Source organism: Xylona heveae (assembly GCF_001619985.1).
Source record: "Xylona heveae TC161 unplaced genomic scaffold L228scaffold_2, whole genome shotgun sequence".
Classification (NCBI taxonomy): Eukaryota; Fungi; Ascomycota; class Xylonomycetes; order Xylonales; family Xylonaceae; genus Xylona; species Xylona heveae.
The window spans coordinates 1,759,962-1,780,472 of record NW_017264194.1 but is presented as its reverse complement, the minus strand read 5'-3'; the positions used below and the strand labels follow the sequence as shown (position 1 = coordinate 1,780,472).

Here is a 20,511-nt window from a genome sequence, read left to right as displayed (position 1 = left end):
TTGGTAGACTGAGTGGGTTCTTTCGCTGCGACCCACGACAGTAATAATTACATTATTATTTCATTGTTAGACTGACCAGCCCGAACGTGGGGGCGCCAAGCTTCCCATCCATAGTCCCTGCGCAAAATTGCATCACTGTCGGGTCCCAAATAATAGAAATGAACTCTTCCAATTTAATTTTTGGCTTTCGACATAGGACATTGATGCAACGATCTCCAGGTCAGCACCGCTTGCAGGGATGGCCGGGATCACAGTCCCGGGTTGGTGCAAGGGGTTTCTGGCGGCCTAATTACGTACCAAAGTCCAGTAACTACGCGGAGGCGGAGGTTGTACCGATAGTGAGGAACGAGAAAAGAATATGAACATGTAGCTCCGGCCTCGCATAACCAGAATACTCCTAGGTAGGTAGGTAAGTTAGGGGAGTGAAATAGATGCCATGACAAAGATGCCACCGTCCGTGTGTAAATACAGGACATTCTCAAGAGACCCTGGACAGCATGCAGCACTGGTCGACAAAGGGCGCGCACACAACGTCAATCACTGATTATAGCATATTCCAAGCATCGGATCGTAACGTCCGAATCGGAGAAGGAATGAAAAGGGGGGCGGGTGCGTTGCAGCTAAAATTGCAGTAGCTTCATCCTGGCCATGTCGCTCACATCTGTCCCAGAGCTCATGGTACCAGTCATGCACGAGCCTGCAACATTTCCACCTCGACCATGAATCCGACCCAGCGGACAGCGACACAAATTGAAAAGATGTCATAAAAATTTGGGCGCAATATGTTCAGCCATTCTTTTCGGGTCGCTTCTTGTGCCAACGGTGGAAAGGCCAACTGATTGCACGTATCAAAACACCCCTGAATCCACATAGGCAAGACTCAATCGAATGCATTACAGCGTTAATCGCTGCAGGTAGCTCGAGCATTTTCAGCCAGCCATCATGGCTGTGGCCGGAAAAATGGATGCACGAGAAAGCCATGTGACACGACCGATGTATTGCATCTCAGCTTCTCAGGATCGTAGGGTAAAGCACACATAATCTCAGCAACCAAAATTGTATGAGCCAACCAGGGTGCTGAGTTTTCGAGCCCGCTTTCATCTTTGGCAAAAGATCAAGTTTATGGACTGATGATGTGAGCAACAGCTCTCAAGCGCAGCGTCATATTTCAGAACCCATCATCATCTCTTATCAAGGAATGGGAGTGTTGCAGCCTCCAAGGGGCGGCAATTCCGTAAAAGCTGCTAAATTTTGTTGCCCAAGCTAGTCGGCTGTAGTTGCGCCAGGCGGGAACTCATCATTTCGTTCACAAGGCTCGGAACCGGGGTGCGGCACAACTTGATGGCCGTACCAAGCAAATGGAGCCATGCAGAAAAAAAAAAAAAACCAAGAAATCTGCAAGCAGAATAATTAAGAACGCTAGCTCAGAGTAGAGGGTTACCATCAAACATACAACGAATCAATGAAAAGTCCTCCTTTCTCACTTATAATGCTAGGGGACAGCAAGTGGTCAAAGCTTGATATAAGGCAAAATCAGATAGAAGAACTTGTCTTCACGTTACTTATCGGAGTACGTACGAGTAGGACCGCTTTGATGCAATTTGGACAGAGTAAGCCTCTAGGAGTAAAGAGAGTTTGTGAGCTACGGAGTAGCTCAGGGTTCGACAACCAACCAGCCCAACTTTCGTCGGGGGCAACACTGAACGTTAACTAATCCGAAAAATCTCCGTACGGAACCTACCGAGAAGATGATTCAGGCATTCTGCCTCGACTCTCTACGGAGGCCCTCTCGTACCCGTTTTCCTGGAAGAGAGCGTGTGCGTTTAATACGGAAAGGCATATCTGCCACAGCCGTGTTCAAAGGCAAGTGCCGCGACCTAAAACTTTCTTGAGAAGCGGTCTTACCACAAAAAGTGTTTTGAGGACTGCTCTTGCTATTCAAGACAGAGGACCTGAACGGCGAAGATCTTGTCAATCATGTTTGCTGTTCCAGGCTGGTCGGTATCCTCCACCGAGCTTAAAACGCAGACCAAGCCAGAAACTCCAAAGCCCACAATCACTGAGGCGAACAAAAACAGTGAAGGTGGTATATCCAAGGCGTCGAAGAAGCGGAAGAGAGGACAGGGAGCGACCGGAGGTGTCAATGTGACAGACAAGAACATAGGGGAGCTATGGGATCAGGTCATTGAAGGAAAGGTACCAGAAAAGGCAAATAAACCCAGCCAGCCGAAAAATGCGACCCCCCAAACCCACGAGATCGGCGGCGAAGAAAAGACCAACAAGCGCAAGAAACTGGACAAACTGAAAGGGAAGAAGCAAGAGAAGAAGAATAAAGCACAGCATGAGAAAAATGTGCAGGAAGCACAATCAGAAACACTGCACCCGCCCTCGTCCGCATCGTCGGGTCCTACTCCGGCAGCTCAGCCCGTCGCACCACCTGCGCCCAATGTGAAACTCACGCCCCTGCAGGCCAAGATGCGTGAGAAGCTCATATCTGCGCGTTTCCGTTATCTCAACGAGACGCTCTATACAACACCTTCGGCGAATGCGCTCGATGTCTTCTCCCAAAATCCTGAAATGTTCAACGAATATCACGAAGGTTTCAGGAAGCAAGTCGAAGTGTGGCCCGAGAATCCGGTTGACGGATATATCGAGACGCTGAAGACACGAGGGGCTATAAAGTTCCACGGAGGCAAAGGACGAGACAAACATCACGGTGGCCGTGGTGGAAGCAGTAAAGATGTAGCGGGAGCGGTCCAATCATTGCCCCGTACCGACGGTATATGCAGAGTAGCAGACCTCGGATGCGGCGATGCGCGTTTAGCGCAGATGTTTACATCGGACAAGGCTGCAGCAAAGAAGCTGAAGCTTGAAATCAGCAGCTTTGATCTGCAAAGTCCCAGTCCACTGGTAACAAAAGCAGACATGGCCAACCTTCCGCTCAAGGACGGTAGTGTTAATGTGGCCATCTTTTGCTTGGCCCTCATGGGCACCAATTGGATCGACTTTGTCGAAGAAGCCTACCGAATCCTTCACTGGAGAGGTGAACTCTGGGTAGCCGAAATCAAAAGCCGTTTCGGTCGTGTAGGCAAAGCTGGTCGTGTTGTTGAACACAGCGTCGGCCACAGACAGAAAAAGCAGGCCGCGGGTAAACAAAAGAACAAGAAAGGCAATGCTGCTGAAGGCGATGACATTGATCCTGAAACAGAGCGTGAAGCATTTGTCGAAATTGATGGAGGGAATTTACCCAAGCAAGAGACAGATGTCTCCGCATTCATCGAGGTCTTACGGAAGAGAGGCTTCGTTCTTCAACAGGATTCCACTGCGGTCGATCTCAGTAACAAAATGTTTGTCAAGATGCATTTTGTTAAAGCTGCGACCCCAGTAAGAGGAAAATGCGTTCCAAAACCAGGTGCAGACGATGCCGGAGCACAAGCCAAGAAGCAGAAGCCAAAATTCATCGATGCCGACGCGCTTGGCGGTCCGACTCTCGATGAAGAGAAGACCGTCCTGAAGCCATGTGTTTATAAATTGAGGTAGTGGATCTAGCTATGATCCCTCGCTTACCAAAGCATTGTCTCTCAGAGCATCTTTTTTTCCCTTATTGCATCATTTCCTATTTTTCCTGGTCAGTCGTCGGCAAATTATTCATTTCTTTGAGAATCCAGTCTTCTAGATAATCTAGAGTGTGGATTAGATTTAGCAACAAAAAGACAAGGTGTGACAGAAGATATCTGAAGTAAATTATGGGTTTAAATGCACTGGATAAATGGATCGAAGTGAATCAAGTGATCTGACAAACCCATTGAGGCAAAGGAGGGCGCATTGGGTCAACTGCCTAATGACGACGGCGGGCCTTGACAGAAATTCAGATTAGGCACGCAAACAAAAGCGCGTATAAAATGCATGCAACCTTTCTACGCCGCTTAAATGCAATGAATTAATTAGATGCGTGACTCGTGAAATTATCGTTCCCATAGCAGCCCTGCTGCGAACTCCAAGTTTCCTCCCGCAGCTTCCAATGCGGCAATGGCATCTTCTCTAGAGAAGCCCAGTTGTTGCAGTTGCGCAATCGACTCAGGCGGGAAAGAACTTGTGCGTTGACTGAGGCCAGGTTGGCTGCTCGGGGCGGCGGGAGTAGTCTGAGATGATTGAGGGCCACTTGATGAAGCCTCACTTAATGTGCGACCGGGACCTCGAAAATTGGAGGATTCAGAGGCGCCAGAAGCCGGAGCTGATGAACCAGGCTCAACCACTGCGCCAGATCGCCCGCCGAGCTTGGCTCCACCGGGTCCTTCAACAGTGGGTTCATTGAGGAGATGCTCTTCCTCGAATTTGGGGATATCTGCTTCACCAAGGAAGGGAACTTCCACGTCTTGAATTATAAGCTTGTTCTGGCGAAGGTCGATGCATGCCTGATGTCTTTTCAACATGTCCAGTCCAAGAAGGAGCTCAACGTCTTTACCTTCCATGACGGTGAAGCTGGAGGGCAAGAAGAGGGTTCCTATCTTGATTGGGGCAGCATGGACACGACCGAGAATCTGAGCGGTTCCCACACCCCGAGCAACGCCAGCGAAGCGCTTATCAACTAGGCGCATTATGCCACATTTCTCAGCGCAGGATGGGGACATGATGGTGGCCTGGGCGCCAGAATCGACAAAGGCTTTGACATGATGACCGTTGACTTCGACATCAATATACAGCATATGAACCTTTCCAAATGCTTCAAATTGCGCTGTCAGCCGCTCAAAGTTCGTAATCTTCAATTTTGAATTTCCTTACCTTCCGGGTTGTGCTCAAGTGCACTTTGTAAATTCTCCATAACTTGCTCCTGCCGAATCATCTCTTCAATCTTTGCCTGCGCTTCTACGTTGAATGGATCGTCGTTTAGCAAGGCAATCTCTCTCTGTCTATTCATCTCGGCTTCCGCCTGTTGCCTCTGTAAACCGTACCACATCTCACGAAATCGCTCAGGGTTTTCCACAGCTTGTGCTAGCTCTGGGTTTTGATTTCGTAACTCGGTCCGCATATTCGGATCACCCAAAATTTGCAATCGGATCAATTCCGGATCGGGACCCTGTTGTGTCCGCCTTCCAGCAGACGGGCCGGCTCCCGCGGCGGCACGACCACGAGCAGCGGCCCCTCCGGCCCCTCCGGCCCCTCCGGGCGTACGATTTCTCACATGCATGGCCAGCATTTCTCCATCTCCAATTCCCACTTCTTCGAGGGTTTTGGTATCATCGGATAGGAGCTGTCCGTTATGAAAGAGTTGTTGTGAGGAATTTGACAAGTTGGTTTCACTTTGGATGAGAGCCTTGAGGTCAGCAACCGTCATACTGGCGGGCAGGTCCAAGGTCAGTAAGTCCTGCTCCAGGGCATCGCTTGGCGCGGTAATAGATACGGTAACACGCCTTTACGAATTTTGATCAGTTCATTGAACTTGCAGCGGGGAGCCGAGGGCCTACTCACATGTTGAGCGACAAGAGTTGAAGAGGGCGGTAAGTGGAGAGTGGTTCAAATGGGTAGCCTATTGATGATACCCCGTTTAGGCGGAACCGAGAGGGGACATTCAACGATAGAGGATGTATGGTGGTAAGAGAAGCAACCGAAAATGACGAAGTTGGGATTAGACGGTGAAGATGAACAACAACTTCTTTCGTCCTGGGCACGGTCGTGGGGGGAGACGTCCGAGAGTAAACGTTCTAATGAGTCGTTGCTCTCAGGAGCACACTCCGAGCTGAGAGCGTCTCAAGTCACGTCACCTACCCTGAACGGGGGTCGGTCAGTCAATGGTTGAGTTACGAGGTCACTACTATAGCTTGCTTGCTTGTTTGCTTCCTTGCTGGGTTCGCAGCTTCTCCACCAGGCAGACCGAATGAACGGCGCAGGCAACTTTCACAAACGTGGCTTACGCATCGCCGTTGGGTCTGGAAGCTGGTGGAAGCAAGCGAGCCGGGGCCGCACAGCGGTCCGCCAGTCAAGGGCCCTTAACCATAACCGTTGTCCAAAAGAGCCTTAACGCCCAAGCGTTAAGGTAAGAGGGGAAATCGGGCGAACAAGACGAGCAGCGAACGAGGGAGGAGAGGCGGTCAAGTTCAAGGATTGCTGAGGATGCAAGACGGCACGGCACGGAGCTGCCTAAGATATAGATGGGTATAAGAAGATGGAAATGGAAAGTGGAAGGTGGGATGTGGGATGTGGAAGTTTCAAGTTGTGTGGCAGCAATGGCGCCGGGGAAAGATGCCCATGAGATGATTTGAGGCTGGAGCGAGAATCAACGCACGCTGTGAAACCTGCCACGCTCACTGCGTGGGAACCAGGGAGTGACCAGGCAGGCTATTGAAGGCGATACTCTCCCTTGGGGGCGAGTTTGGCACATGAGCTCCACGTGGATGGATACCCGATTCGGTGCAGCACCAGGTAATAATATTGTGATTTTGTGTTTGCTTTTTACTTTGGACGCTCATCCATGGATGCAGCTGCCGAGGTGCCCATTAAACCCAACGGGTATTGGGGGTGAAAGATCTTCTTGTGCCAACTAGAAATGGAATGCTTTTAATTGCTAGTCCAGCTGCCATGGACGAACACTTAAAGTGGTGATGACGAGTGACGGCTTATGTGTCGTCCATGATCCATCTCACTCATATAGTATCGCGTCCTGTGATTGCGCGTAGTCATTTATCCTGTACTGTCTACGATCTGTATTGAGGTAACACCTCAGGTTAGGTAGGTACGACAGAATGCCTTAACTACTTACAGTGGAGATTATGGAGCAGGTTAAGCTGTGTTACTACCAAAAATACCTAAGGTCCTATTCTATGGCAAACCGCACCCAAACCGCGTCCTTGCAAATCTCGCCCCGAAAGCCCTTACAGGGGCTCAAATTCGGGCAAGGGAGGCTCTTTTGAGAATAGCCGGTAGATCCTTGAGTTAGCGCCACCGTCTCACGTGATCAAAGTTTGAAACGGTCTGGCGTCAGAAGTACATGCTACTGTCGTACTGTGTGCTACTGGGACCAGACGAGGGAAGGATCCCTCGGATGAGATGCAAGCAAGCCTTGACAAGGGTCGTCAAAGAAGCATAAACGGGAGATTAGTACAGCTCCACTGGGAATCGAGGGATCTTGAGAGGATATGGCCAGATCCTCGGACTGTAGGAGAAGCGGTGGAAGGTCATGCGTTACGTGACCATACTCGTACTGCACTCACCTCATCTCCACCCCTTCACCGTGTCCCCCGGAACGTTGCTCCCCTCCGATGATCCATCTGCCTTAGCTTCCCCGTTCATTCTTAACCTGATCCATGTATGACTAAGTCTCGAGATAAATGAGAGCCGCCACTAGCCATATCAAATTCATTTATCAACAACTTCCATGAATTAATTGGCCAAATTATTGATGATTCTTAATCCAGTATAGTAATTTGTACTGAAATCTCATTGTCGCCATTCTTTCCAATTTGCTTGTGTGCAAATCGTTACTTTTTTCAATCCCGACAAAGCATAATGCCAAGAGACTTTCGATCAAGCCTGCCGGAAGGTGTGCTCCCGCTGACGAGCCACCTCGGAAGCAGGCCTCTCAAGGCTCTTGGATTGAACGATATCAACGAATCTTCTAAAGATGACTCTGGCGTCGATAAACCATCGGAAGATCCTACAGAGGGACTGCCCGAAAGTCTGCTGAAGGCAAACGAGAGAAATAATCTGCACCCTTACGTGCGGCCGCTTACCCTGGCCGATGTCGACAGCTGTATGTTCCTTCCTTACACCTCACCACTCGGGAGAGTTGGGCTCCAATTTGACGTTCTCTGTGTAACATTGTCAAATCCAGGTGTCAAACTCGAGACGGCCGCCTTCTCGGAGAATGAGCGGACTCCAAGAGACAAGGTAATTTGCCACAGAATTTCTTATTGGATTTCGCCGCGTTTGTTTTCTCGTTTTTGTTTCTATCAATTCTCAAAACGTTACTCATTCAAGAGCCTCTCATAAGAGCTTCGTTTGATTGCACTATGTCTCCAACATGTTCCATGCCTTACGGATGAAGTCTAGCTCAAGACCGTCCGCGCGCCATCGTGGCGAGGGTCAAATATTCCTCTCGCATGCAATTGATTGCCTTTTACGCGCTGATCTCGGATGTCTTCGTGCCTAACTTTATCAGATCGTCTATCGATTGACCAAATGTCCCGAGCTCTCGTTAGGGCTCTTCACCACGGCAGGGCCTGATTCAGCTGCCCGTCAAGCAGCGACGAGCGAGGCCGGCAAGTCAGAATTTTCGGAGCAGCCGGAAAAAAAGGCTGTTTTGCTAGCGCATGCTCTCGGTGCTAGATTAAACTCCCCAGTGGTTACCGACGAATCCATGATGCTTCCTCCTAACTGGGATACGCCCGGACAAGAAGATTCTCAGATTGGTCATATTAGTGAAGCAAGGACAGTAGCTATCCATGCCCTCGCTGTTCTTCCGGAATATCAGCGCAAAGGTCTTGGGAAGGTCATTGTCAAGTCCTACGTTCAACGTATGCAACATAGTGGCGCGGCCGATAGAATGGCACTTCTCTGCCGCGATCATCTGATCCCATTCTACGAGAGTTGCGGGTTCAAGAATAGCGGCCGAAGCGAAGCGCAAAAATATGGGGGGAACTGGAATGATATGGTATGTCCGTCAAAGCTCTAATTTTCATATCTCTCCTTCTTACGCCATTCATAGACTTTGGAATTTGACTCCTCGACACCTTCGAGCGTGTGAGCTCTGGGAATGCCAGGCGTGGCCCAACAGGGCCACTTCTCGTTTCGCTTTGTCTGACTGAACCAAACTACCCATTTCAAAGCGTTGACAGACGACGCTTATAGTAGAGTTGTACATAATATTCGGGTTCATCAACCCATTAAATTCTCTTCTTGTAATGTCGATCTCTTCCCTGCGACATGAACTTAAAAGTTCCAGACCTTCGCTTCGGTACTTGGTTTACCCCGTCGGCCAAGTGCGGCCCCAGGGTCGATGTGATAGGCAAGATTTAGCGCGATAAGCGAATATCTTCGCGAACTTTTTCACCGCCCAAATTTTTGGCCACCACCTCTCTGACAGTACTTGGCTCGATCCTTCAGGTCTGCTGTGTCTTCACAACCACATTCGGCGACCGTTTCCAAAATGAAGACAGTATGTGATACGCATATTTAAACAGATTCGGTGCAAGCAAGTATACTGATTTCTCGTCGCAGACGTGGAAAGACATCCCTCCGGTGCCATCGAACGCCGAATTCTTGGACATTGTCCTCAGCCGGACTCAGCGTCGGCTGCCTACCCAGATTCGATCGGGGTTTAAAATAAGTCGTATCAGGAGTATGTCTACCTTTCAAACTATTTGAATAGTCCATAATTTTCTAACTGGATGACTGCAGACTTCTACACCCGAAAAGTCAAGTTTACTCAAGAGACCTTCTGTGAGAAGCTCTCCTTGATTCTTGAAGGATTCCCTCGTCTTCAGGACATTCATCCTTTCCGTAAGGACCCCATTCATTAATTATTTCTGTATATGTCGTGCGACTTTCTTTTATGGTCGTTTGATATCCTAGGAACTTTTTCTAGGTCGATAAGTAGCTAATGGCAATTTTCCTCATTAGACAAGGATCTCCTGAACACCCTTTATGACGCCGACCACTTCCGCATTGCTCTTGGGCAATTATCTACTGCAAAGCATCTCATTGAGACCATCTCTAGAGATTATGTCCGCCTTATCAAATATGCGCAGTCCCTTTTCCAGTGCAAACAGCTTAAGCGTGCCGCTCTGGGTCGTATGGCAACGCTTTGCAAACGCTTGAAGGACCCTTTGCTCTATCTCGAGCAAGTGCGACAACATCTTGGCCGTCTTCCTGCTATTGACCCCAACACGCGAACTCTGCTCATTTGTGGATACCCAAACGTGGGAAAGTCTAGTTTCTTGAAGAGTGTCACCAGAGCCGACGTCGACGTCCAGCCATACGCTTTCACCACTAAGAGTCTTTTCGTCGGCCATTTCGACTACAAATACCTTCGCTTTCAAGCCATTGATACCCCCGGAATCCTTGACCATCCCCTTGAGGAGATGAACACGATCGAAATGCAGTCGATCACAGCCATTGCGCATCTGCGATCCGCAATTCTTTACTTCATGGATCTTTCTGAACAGTGTGGTTACTCTGTGTCTGCTCAGATCCAACTTTTCAACAGCATCAAGCCTCTGTTTGCTAACAAGCTCGTTTTTGTCGTTATCAATAAAATTGATGTCACTCGTCCAGAGGACCTCGAACCCGAGCTGCAGCAAGAACTCCAAGCACTGCTCAAGCCTGGGGATGTCGAGCTCTTACAACTTTCTTGCACCACAGCTGAGGGAGTGATGGATGTCCGAAATGCCGTCTGTGACCGCCTCATTGCCGATCGTGTGTCTCAGAAGCTGAAGTCAGGCGCCAACACTTCTGGTGCTATCGGAGGAAGGCTCGGTGATGTTTTGGCTCGTATCCATGTCGCACAGCCTCTGGGCGGAGTGCAGCGTGAGACTTTTGTTCCTGATGCGATCAAGGGCTTGACGAAGTACGACAAGAATGATCCCGACCGCCCCAGACTCGAGCGGGATATCGAGGAGGAGGAAGGTGGTGCTGGTGTCTACAACATCGACCTCAAGAAGAAATACATGCTTGAGAACGATGAGTGGAAGCACGATACTGTCCCCGAGGTGTTCGAAGGCAAGAACGTCTATGACTTTGTCGACCCCGAGATTGAGGCCAGGCTTGCGGCGCTTGAGGAGGAGGAAGAGAAGCTTGAGGCGGATGGCTTCTACAATTCCGAGGAGGAAATTGAGGACGTTGAGGATGCTGATATCCGCACCAAGGCTGAGCTTATTCGCGAAAAACGACAACTGATTCGAAATGAAGCCAAAATGCGGAAATCGCTCAAGAACCGGGCCGTCATTCCCCGCAGCGCCAAGAGCAAAAAGCTGTCCGAAATGGAGGACCACTTGGACTCTCTTGGATTGGACACATCTGGTCTGTCTGCTCGTGCACGATCTCAGTCTCGCGGTCGTAGTGCAGTTCGCAGCTCAGGCGATGGTGATACGGACATGATGGATATGGACGCTCCCGCCAGCGGCCGCGATGCAGCTCTCCTGCGTGCCAAGAGCCGAGCTCGTAGCCAGACGAACCGGAGAGAGGACGGTGTGACAGACGAGACGGCCCGTAGCAAGGCCGAAAGATTGGCCAAACTCGGTCAAAAGAAGATGAACCGTATGGCTCGGGCTGGTGAGGCCGATCGCCACCAGACTGTCTCTCTGCCCAAGCACTTGGTAAGTACCATTCTTAAATCTCTCTCTGGAGATTCGCAATTTCATTCGCTAACATTGTTTCAGTTCGCTGGCAAGCGTGGTATGGGCAAGACCCAGCGTCGTTAAATTACAAAATATTATTGTGTCGACTGCACTAACCTCTTCATTCTCGTCTCGATCACACGGGTGTCGTCGTCTTCTGTAGATTTGGCGTTGACGTATGGATTGTTGGGGCATTGAAATCCTTTGTAGAAGTTCATTTCATTGGCGTTGGTCATTTCAATTTGAGTTGTTGAGACGAATCATGTTAGATATTCGTCCCTTATGTCTAATCTAAGCTGCTAGATCTCAAAAAAGTTTTCTTGGTATATTTACGCATCCTATATTGATACAGGTGTAACTCGGCGTACGAGCGATAAGAACGCTTGGTTATTATCCACACCTTTTATTGTCAAAGTCGGTCTTCATTTTGGTATCCGCTCTCCTTGGGCTCCACCCCCACACATGGTATCATTAATTCAATCGCTTGCCCGGTAACGTCTGCGGTACTCCTCGAGGCGATTCACGTCCTCGTCCGTGCCGACGCCATTCAGGCCCTCGATGATGTCGTCCAGTGTCAAAATCGACATGACTGGCACACCATACTCCTTGCGCACCTGACCAATGGCACTCATTCTCGGAGCATTCGCATCGAGCTCCTGACCTTCCTTCTCACCTCTGGGGTCGGGCATCCGCTCCATTCGATCCAGAGCGACGATGATGCCCACGAGGATTGCGCCCTCCTTGGCGATAATGTCCATGGCCTCCCGAATAGCTGTGCCAGCAGTAATTACGTCGTCTACCACCACGACTCGCTTGCCTTTCAGTGGGGCGCCAACAATGTTGCCTCCCTCGCCATGAGTCTTGGCCTCCTTGCGGTTGAAGCTGTAGCTCAAAGAGCCGAACTGGGCCCTGTCAACCTCGGCAAGACGGCCGACTGTAGCAGTAGCAAGAGGAATGCCCTTGTATGCGGGGCCGAAGAGAACATCGAATTCGCCCAACTCTCCGGATGAGCGGGCTGCGGCGATGGTCTGGGCGTACGCATCGCTGATGGTCAGGAGAAGGTCAGCGCGGTGGAAAAGACCGGCATTGAAAAAGTATGGGGATTGACGTCCGGACTTGAGCGTGAAACTGCCGAGCTTGAGAATCTGTGCGGAGAGGCACGAGTTCAGGAAAGCGGTCTTGTAGGCGGGAAGTTGAGAAGACGAGACGGCCATGATGTAGAGTGGAGCGTGTAAAATGAGGTTTTAATTGAATTGAAATGGAATCACTCGATAGCTCCAAGGGACAGTTGAAGAGCTTCTTGTATATATCCGCGGGCTGCCTTTATGTACTGGCCAAAAGAATTCTGGACCGATTAGAAGTATTTCCTGCTAGGATAACTCTATCAAGAGTTTCTTTTCTCTCTGGTTATACTGGACTCTCACTGGCAGAACCCGGCAGTAGTGGGGACCCCTCTGGGTCGACCCCGCGCTAAACCCTTTCCGTTAGAGCAGTGGATGAGCATATTTGCTTGTAAATTGCTCGCGCCTTTCAAGCTTCCTTTCTCTGCCAATGACTTGAATTGATTGGAGAGCTTCTAGCTTGGGGGTTGTGTCTCTAGCGAGGAAGATCAGGTTCTTATGGTCAGGAAAGTTAGCAGTTTTTTCGTTTTTCTCTTTTCTGCTTTTGTCAGGGGGTTTATTATTGCAGCGGGGAATATGTTTAATGGCCGAGTAGTTTAGGCATTAGAAATTTCATTATCGAGTTGAAGAAGGAAACCAGCTCGACTTGAACTGTAATCAGTTCCGGAAGAGCTCTCTCTCTCTATATATATATTTTCAATCACTGGTCAGATAGCTAAATTGTCATGTACAGATGCTCATGCAGAGGATGAAGCTGTTGAAGAAATGTGTGTTTTGGCAGGCTCCGAGAATCGGGGATGCTGATTGGCGAAGTCCGATCATGAAAGTTTTGAACACCGACGTGCGCACGTCTGCTGTAGCTCAATGATTTGGAATGACTAACTAGACATTTAATACGCATTTCATCAGGCAGCTTAATTCATTATTAACTCTGAATTTTAATTTGTATATGAGATCAAGACACGGTACGAGATGTGTTTGCTGAACTTCCTAGCAGAAAAGGGCCGACCGAGAACTCTCTTTTTGCTGCAGGGCACCCGGAGGCCGACAGCGCATCATTGAACGGGACTAACCGATCCCCACCTAACTGAATCTCTTAGGGAGTCAACTGCAATTTGCGTCTCCCCCCCCCGCTGCCCCTCCGCTTTAATACTTCTATTGATCTGGCCAATCTCTCCTTTTTATTACCCTGGCGTATGTTTCGACCGCTCGCTGATCGCTGGGCTCGAGCTCGATATTTCGGATAGTTGAGGGTCGAAAATATCACTGAGACCCTTACTCGGATCTTCTTTTGTGCCGGCTTGCTTCAGTGGCTCTAGAGCGACTTGGATGACGCTGCGCTTGTAATTTGCATATCAACCCCTCGACGGCTACAACGGACACAATTCTGTGCATCCACTGCTTGAAAGCGTTCAACTCCACGTCTCGTCTGCAGTATACGCAGTTACGAGGCCCAATTCATCAAGACGGTGACCAGTATAGCTAGTCATCTAAACCGGCCCACTTGTACAGCAAGCTTGGTCCCCAAGCTTCTTTTTCTTCCTCTCTACATCTGCTTTCAGGGATTCATATTAGTATACAATCGACATAATGCATATCAGTAAGAAGCTGGCGGAAGCCCAAAAGGCGGGCACACCGAGGTTCTCTTTTGAGTTTTTCCCTCCGAAGACAGCGCAGGTATGAACGGATGCTCTAACGTATTATATATGGGACTATATTGACTTTCGCAATGACAGGGTGTGCAAAATCTCTACGATCGTACGTCCCTTCCCTTCGTCTTCAACACCGATTTGATGACTGGTCAACTTTTAAGGCAGACCATGGAAGACTGACTCTCTGCGCTCTAGGTATGGATCGTATGCACGACCTGGGACCCTCTTTCATTGACGTTACATGGGGCGCTGGTGGACGCCTCTCCCATCTGACATGCGAAATGGTCAATGTTGCGCAGTCCGTTTACGGTTTGGAGACTTGCATGCACTTGACATGCACCGATATGCCGCGCTCTAAGGTGGATGAGGCTCTAAAGGAGGCTTACAAGGCTGGTTGCACCAATATCCTGGCTCTGCGTGGAGACCCCCCGAGAGAAAAAGAGAAGTGGGAGGCTACGGCTGGCGGCTTCCGTTATGCCAAGGATCTGGTCAAGTACATCAAGGAGCAGTACGGCGACCACTTCGATATCGGTGTGGCGGGCTACCCCGAGGGGTGTGAGGACCAGGATGACCTCGAGCTCTTGATGGACCATCTCAAGGAAAAGGTGGATGCCGGTGGTACCTTTATCGTCACCCAGATGTTTTACGATGTTGATATCTTCCTGGACTGGGTATCCAAATGTCGTGCCAGAGGCATTGATATTCCTATCATTCCCGGTATCATGCCCATCCATACGCATGCTGCCTTCCTTCGACGAGCCAACTGGACAAAATGTCACGTCCCTGAGAGCTGGACTGCAGCGCTGGAACCGGTGAAGAACGATGACGCTGCTGTCCGTGAGGTTGGTAAGGGATTGATTGCCGAGATGTGCAGACGGTTGCTGGAAGCGGGTATCTTGCACCTGCACTTGTAAGTCTCTGCAAATAGAAAAAAAGGTTATACCTATCCCTGCCAGTAGCATACTAATCGGATTTTAGTTACACCATGAATTTGGCGCAAGCGACGCGTATGGTTCTCGAGGAGCTGGACCTCATTCCTCAGTCTACCAAGGCTTTGCCGTGGCGGCCATCTCTTGGTTTGAAACGCCGCGAAGAAAATGTTCGGCCAATTTTCTGGCGGAATCGCAACGCCTCCTATGTTGTGCGCACGCAAGATTGGGACGAGTTCCCCAATGGCCGTTGGGGCGACTCCCGCTCGCCTGCTTTCGGCGAGCTGGATGCTTACGACATCGGGCTGAAGGGGACAAACGAGCAGAACATTAAGCTCTGGGGTCAACCGAAGACTCTCCGGGATATTTCCGAGGTTTTTGTTAGCTATCTCGAAAAGCGATTGAATGCCCTACCCTGGAGCGAGACGCCTATCACAGGCGAAGCTGATATCCTGCGCGATGATCTAGTGGATCTTAATCGCCGTGGTCTTCTCACCGTCAATTCGCAGCCTGCTGTGAACGGTGTCAAGTCTTCGCACCCGGTCTACGGATGGGGTCCAAAGAATGGTTACGTCTACCAGAAAGCATACCTCGAGCTCTTCATCTCGCCTGAGCTCATCAGTGAGGTGATTACTCGCATCGAGCGGAACCCTGACTTGACCTACTACGCCGTTAACAAGGATGGTGAGCTCAAGACCAATGCACCAAGCGATGGCCCCAATGCCGTCACCTGGGGTGTTTTCCCCGGCCAGGAGATTATTCAACCTACCATTGTAGAGACCATTAGTTTCCTGGCTTGGAAGGATGAGGCGTTCCGCCTCGGCTACGACTGGGCGCGGTGTCACTCGGCATCCAGCCCGAGCCGACACCTCATCGGCTCTATGATGGACACTTGGTACCTTGTTAACATTGTCCACAATGACTTCCATGAGCCCCGAGGTATCCACCCTCTCTTCGATGGTCTCGAGGTGCCCGACTTCGACGTGCCTTTTTCCGCACCGGAGATTGTCGCAGACGACAAGTCCCTGAAGGATGTTCTTGTCAACGGTTCCGAGCCCGCGCCGGCCGTCAATGGTGTCCACGTCAATGGCACCACTAACGGTCATGCTCAGGCACCAAACTAAAAAAAAATCTTTGTCCCCTCCGCTCCACCCTTCTCAGCCGTTATACATATATCTCGAGGCCTTTTAGCTGCCCAAGCTCTCCTTCGCAGTGGCTTATTATTCCTTTGTTTAATATCTCCAGCGTATATCCATTGATGTCTTGTTTTCAACAATCTATTCAACTAGGACGATGACGACAACAGCAGCAAGCAACAACAACAACAACTTTGACGATGAGGAGGATTTCGTTGGCGCATTTGCATAGTTCTGCGTATGACAGATCATTTGCTTTCTTTTTTTTTTGTCCCTTTATATTTTAGTGGGTTGCGGAGGAAAACCGATTTTCCCTCACGGGAATTTTCTAGCAAGAGTCTTCAACACTGGCGTTTTGCGAAACAAATGAAGAGACCCTTCAACGATCTCATGAACTGACGGGCGCAGCGGGATTTTAACATCAAAAGGAGGGACAGGACAAATGCGTCTCTATGAAAAGTTTTATTTTAATTTATTGTGTTGTTCTTTGTTTTTCAACTTTCTTGATACCTTTGTATCTAGAGCGTCATATCAACTAGACGTGTGCTAGAAGCCGGGCCGGATACCTTGTCTTTGGCCGGCTTCTTAGCTCAGGACTGAAGCACCAAACAACTTACTCCCCGGTGGGGTAATGGGCAGACAGTTCACCCAATCTCATCGTGTATTGATTTGTATCTTGAGTTCCTCTTGCATGCATACATCCCACGTGACAAAGTCGATAGACAGTGATGACCAAGGAGCTCGAAGTAGAATTCTGGCAGTACAGAGTAACGATTCGCTTGCCGGATATTCGCGGGTCGCGGCCTGCGGCTTTGTCTCTGCCCTTTTCAGCCTGACGTGTGCATTATATTAATCCTTGCTTGTCTTATACTATAACTGATAATCACTATAATAGCAGGTGCAAATCCTGACGGAATCCCTTGATTGCGAATTTCCCCGAGCCTCCTTGTCAACGTGTGGCTTACATTTCCTGAGTTACACACCTAGTATAGTACCTTACGTACCTAGTTGTGTTACAGTCTACCACGGAGCTCGGCGACATCCAGCGGTGCCCAGAGATTCATTCCGTGCACATACTTGGTCGAGTAATTTCGTCTTATCCTGTGTAAACATAAACATTACGGAGTTGTTTCCGTTCCTTATGAAAAGACCTGCGGTCTGCCGGAAGCAGATTACGGCTCGGAGACGCGGGAGGCCACTAAAATATAGGTATGACTTATAGGTACGTTACTACACGTTTTCGAGCTTAGACTTTGACAGGTCCGACAAAGGAGTACAGCGTACTGTTGGTGCTTTACGGAGCACATCTTTGCGTCGGAGGATATAGCTGCATACGACGGTGGATATTTTACTTTATTTACTGTTTACTGATTCGCTCATGGAGGATTGAGTTGTTTGGCTGATGACGGTTGTACTCCAAAACAAACAAAAGAAAAAGAAAGAAAGGAAAAAAAAGGGGGGGAAAGGAAAGGAAAAGGAAAAGGAAAAGAAATGATAAACATGAAATATTAACAAATGAGATATTGAATTTTTAAAAAATAAAGAAGAAGACAGATGAGAGAAGACAGAAGACAGAAGACAAGAGACAAAAGAAAAGAAGAAAAGAATAGATAAAAATTAAATAATAATAAAAAGACTATATTTTTCAAGGGTATCATTGCGGCTGAAAGGGTTGCTAATATGTCATTGAGCATACTACGTACAGAGGTAAGTTACGCTTGGACCCTCTGAAATGAACAAACTGAGCGCGAAATAATCCAGCGCCACAGGCCACAAATCTCACCTACCGGAGTAAGAGGGCACTACGTACCGAGTACAAAATATGCTGTGCTGTTATACCCGGGTACACATTTAATACACAGGACAGTATAGTACTCCGGTACTCGCCTTGCTTGGAGGTTAGGTATAGGTACCTTAGGTAGAGGAACGAGTTTCCAAAAAGGGCTGGCTGCATGAAATTCAGTTACAACTTACTACGTACGAGTCAAGTTATATGCCGAAAAAGTACAATTCTTTTGTTCCTTTTGCCAAGAGAGCCGGTAGACCGGGGTTAAGTTACAGGGCTGGTATATTCCCCCCTTGGGACCGAGGGGGCGGAAGAGATTAGTGCTTGTCCTTACAGAATATAGTTACCACAGAACTGCGTATTGTTCGCTCTCGTTCTGCACAAGGTGATTGTCAAAAGTGGAGTACGGCAACGCTGCTCAAAGTTTCAAGGTCTTCAGCATAAGGTAGGCCTAAGCACGCGAAACAATGCCATTGTCCTGATTGCATATAGTATGGCTTTACTTTTGAGGTAAGAAGGTAGGAAAGTAGGTAGACATGATTGTACCTACAGTTGAGGTCCATATGATACTTGTGTTACACTCTCATCAACAGAAATCAAAATGATGACCGAGATTAAACCCAGTTGGAGAATGACAGATGTACTGACGCTGCTCGCACATGTTTGTCTGACAAGCCGTTGCTCGTCCACGTCTGGAACATGCAGGTGTCTCGACGAACGTGCTCAACCGACTTTTTCATCTCTACTCACCTTTCATTTCTTTTCCCAGAATGATGGCTTGGACATGATCAAATTACATGTGGCTAGTGACGAGATCCTGATGGTACAAGATTCAAATCCCCTCTCAATCTGGCCAAATGAAGTTATCCTTGAACGTGACAGCCAGGGTTTCGTTAGGATCTGGGCCCAGAGTCGAAAAAGGCCCTAGCACGACCAGCCAAGACCTGTCGTTACGGTCCAGCTCGGCGCCAACCCACGATAGGCAAGCCACAGGGAGCCGAAAAGCATGCCCTGAGCTAAGTTATCCCCACTGGAAAGAAAAGCTGGAGCTGGACTTATACGTACCGAACTACAAAGTAGTAGTAATAGTAATATAAAGGAAGAGACCAGTAGCAGTCTGGTGATCCCCGAGACGAACTCAACAAGGGCCACCGAGGGCACCAGGGAAACAGATCTACTCGCCGCTCGGATAAACAAGCAAGTGCCGCACGTATCAGCTATGGGCGCCTAGGTTCCTTCTAGGTAGAGTGACCGTGTGTAAATGTCTCACTGCTAGACTGAGTAGGCAGGCAGTCATCACTACGACGAGTATGGTTGAAGGATGATGATGATGTTGCATCTGATGGTGATGACGATGACGATGACCATTGTTCCCTGCCGTGCAAATAATGCCCTATCATCTCCTTTGGGTTTATTTTTTCTTTTCCGCTCTTTGCCGCCCCCTCAGGCATCCTTAATCAGCCCGCCCAGTTCTTGAACTCATCTAGTTATCTAGGTAGTGATGGTGGTGGAGGTAGTGGTGGTTGTCGTCGTCGCAAGTACTAAGAGCCCGCGCTCTTTCCCCCCTTCGAACTGTCGATACTTTTCCCTTTTCTTTCTTTCCCCCCCCCCCATCTCTTAACCAGCAATTTCATTTTCCCTTTCCTTCCCCCACGCGCGCCCAGCCGGCCCTTTCTCCACACTTTTCGCGCGCATCTTTCTGCACTTGTGCCACCACGACCGCTCAGCTGGGGTTGTCGGTCCTAATCGTCGACGATCACCGCGATACACGCATCGACGAAACTAATTAAAATTTTATTATTATTTTAATTTTTTGATGTTTTCTATTTTCGTGCCAACTCGAATTTTGATAGTGTGATATCTGTTTACACATCTCAACCTTGGATCCTTGTTTACGAGTCCCCGGACTTGTTGCTGCTCTGAGCAACCCCTTCCGACCGTTGGACAACCATCGTCGAGTCGTCCAGGCCCCACTCGTTGCAACGGGTCTTTACCCTTTCACCATCGACGGTAACCTTGCCTTTTATTATTCGAATTTCTTGTCCAGGGATCCCGTGCACGGTGCCGTGCGCCAGGTTTGACCTCTACGAGTCTGACCACGACATTGTCAACTTGATCGTTGGCCGGCGGGTGGGCATCGTCATTACACTCCTCTCTTGCTCACACGAGACATTTACACGAAGAAATAGAAAGCGTGGCATTGCTTCTCTTACACTTTTGATCGGAAGATTAGACCGCAGGAGACCAGAAGAGGGGTTCAAATTGACACCCTTCGGTTTATTCGCTGCATTGGACTACTCCCAGCTCAACTTCGGCCGCAGACGCCTTCCCACCTCGAGACACCATTTGAGTGCCTTCTACCGCTTCTCGATTAAAATCCATATAAACTATATATCCTCGCTGCCGCATTTATACATTTCGCAACTCTGATTTCTGTCCATTGAGACGAAAGAATCTCGTCGTGGTTCATGCAACGATCATTCCCACGGCGTTCACCTGGGCAGCCACTTACGGCACGCCAGATACGACACCTACGATTGACAATCTTAGCGAAACT

The 20,511-nt window shown here is 49.1% G+C and overlaps 5 protein-coding genes across 5 annotated transcripts; 4 read left to right on the top strand and 1 right to left on the bottom strand.

The window, feature by feature from the left end:
* Positions 1–1,537: 1,537 nt before the first annotated feature.
* Positions 1,538–3,927, top strand: L228DRAFT_244198 (hypothetical protein; the record flags this gene model as incomplete). Its single annotated transcript, XM_018331864.1, has 1 exon — positions 1,538–3,927. A coding segment is annotated over exon 1 (1,558 nt), but the record flags the coding sequence as incomplete, so codon positions are not given.
* Positions 3,928–7,303: 3,376 nt separating this feature from the next.
* On the top strand, positions 7,304–8,941 carry L228DRAFT_244196 (acyl-CoA N-acyltransferase). Its single transcript, XM_018331863.1, has 4 exons — positions 7,304–7,747; positions 7,829–7,884; positions 8,156–8,647; positions 8,702–8,941. The coding sequence occupies exons 1-4, from the start codon at positions 7,504–7,506 to the stop codon at positions 8,738–8,740; spliced, it is 831 nt and encodes a 276-aa protein (XP_018190928.1). The 5' UTR covers positions 7,304–7,503; the 3' UTR covers positions 8,741–8,941.
* On the top strand, positions 8,920–11,414 carry L228DRAFT_252363 (nucleolar GTP-binding protein; the record flags this gene model as incomplete). The annotated part of the gene is made up of 5 exons (XM_018333685.1): positions 8,920–8,931; positions 9,214–9,334; positions 9,394–9,495; positions 9,616–11,309; positions 11,373–11,414. The coding sequence occupies 5 exons, from the start codon at positions 8,920–8,922 to the stop codon at positions 11,412–11,414; spliced, it is 1,971 nt and encodes a 656-aa protein (XP_018190927.1).
* Positions 11,415–11,531: 117 nt separating this feature from the next.
* Positions 11,532–12,921, bottom strand: L228DRAFT_244195 (orotate phosphoribosyltransferase). The gene has a single exon (XM_018331862.1). The coding sequence runs from the start codon at positions 12,542–12,544 to the stop codon at positions 11,807–11,809; it is 738 nt and encodes a 245-aa protein (XP_018190926.1). The 5' UTR covers positions 12,545–12,921; the 3' UTR covers positions 11,532–11,806.
* Positions 12,922–13,861: 940 nt separating this feature from the next.
* Positions 13,862–16,282, top strand: L228DRAFT_75237 (methylenetetrahydrofolate reductase 2). The gene is made up of 2 exons (XM_018336831.1): positions 13,862–15,013; positions 15,082–16,282. Exons 1-2 carry the CDS (start codon positions 14,181–14,183, stop codon positions 16,154–16,156), a joined length of 1,908 nt encoding a protein of 635 aa, XP_018190925.1. The 5' UTR covers positions 13,862–14,180; the 3' UTR covers positions 16,157–16,282.
* The last annotated feature ends 4,229 nt before the right edge of the window (positions 16,283–20,511 follow it).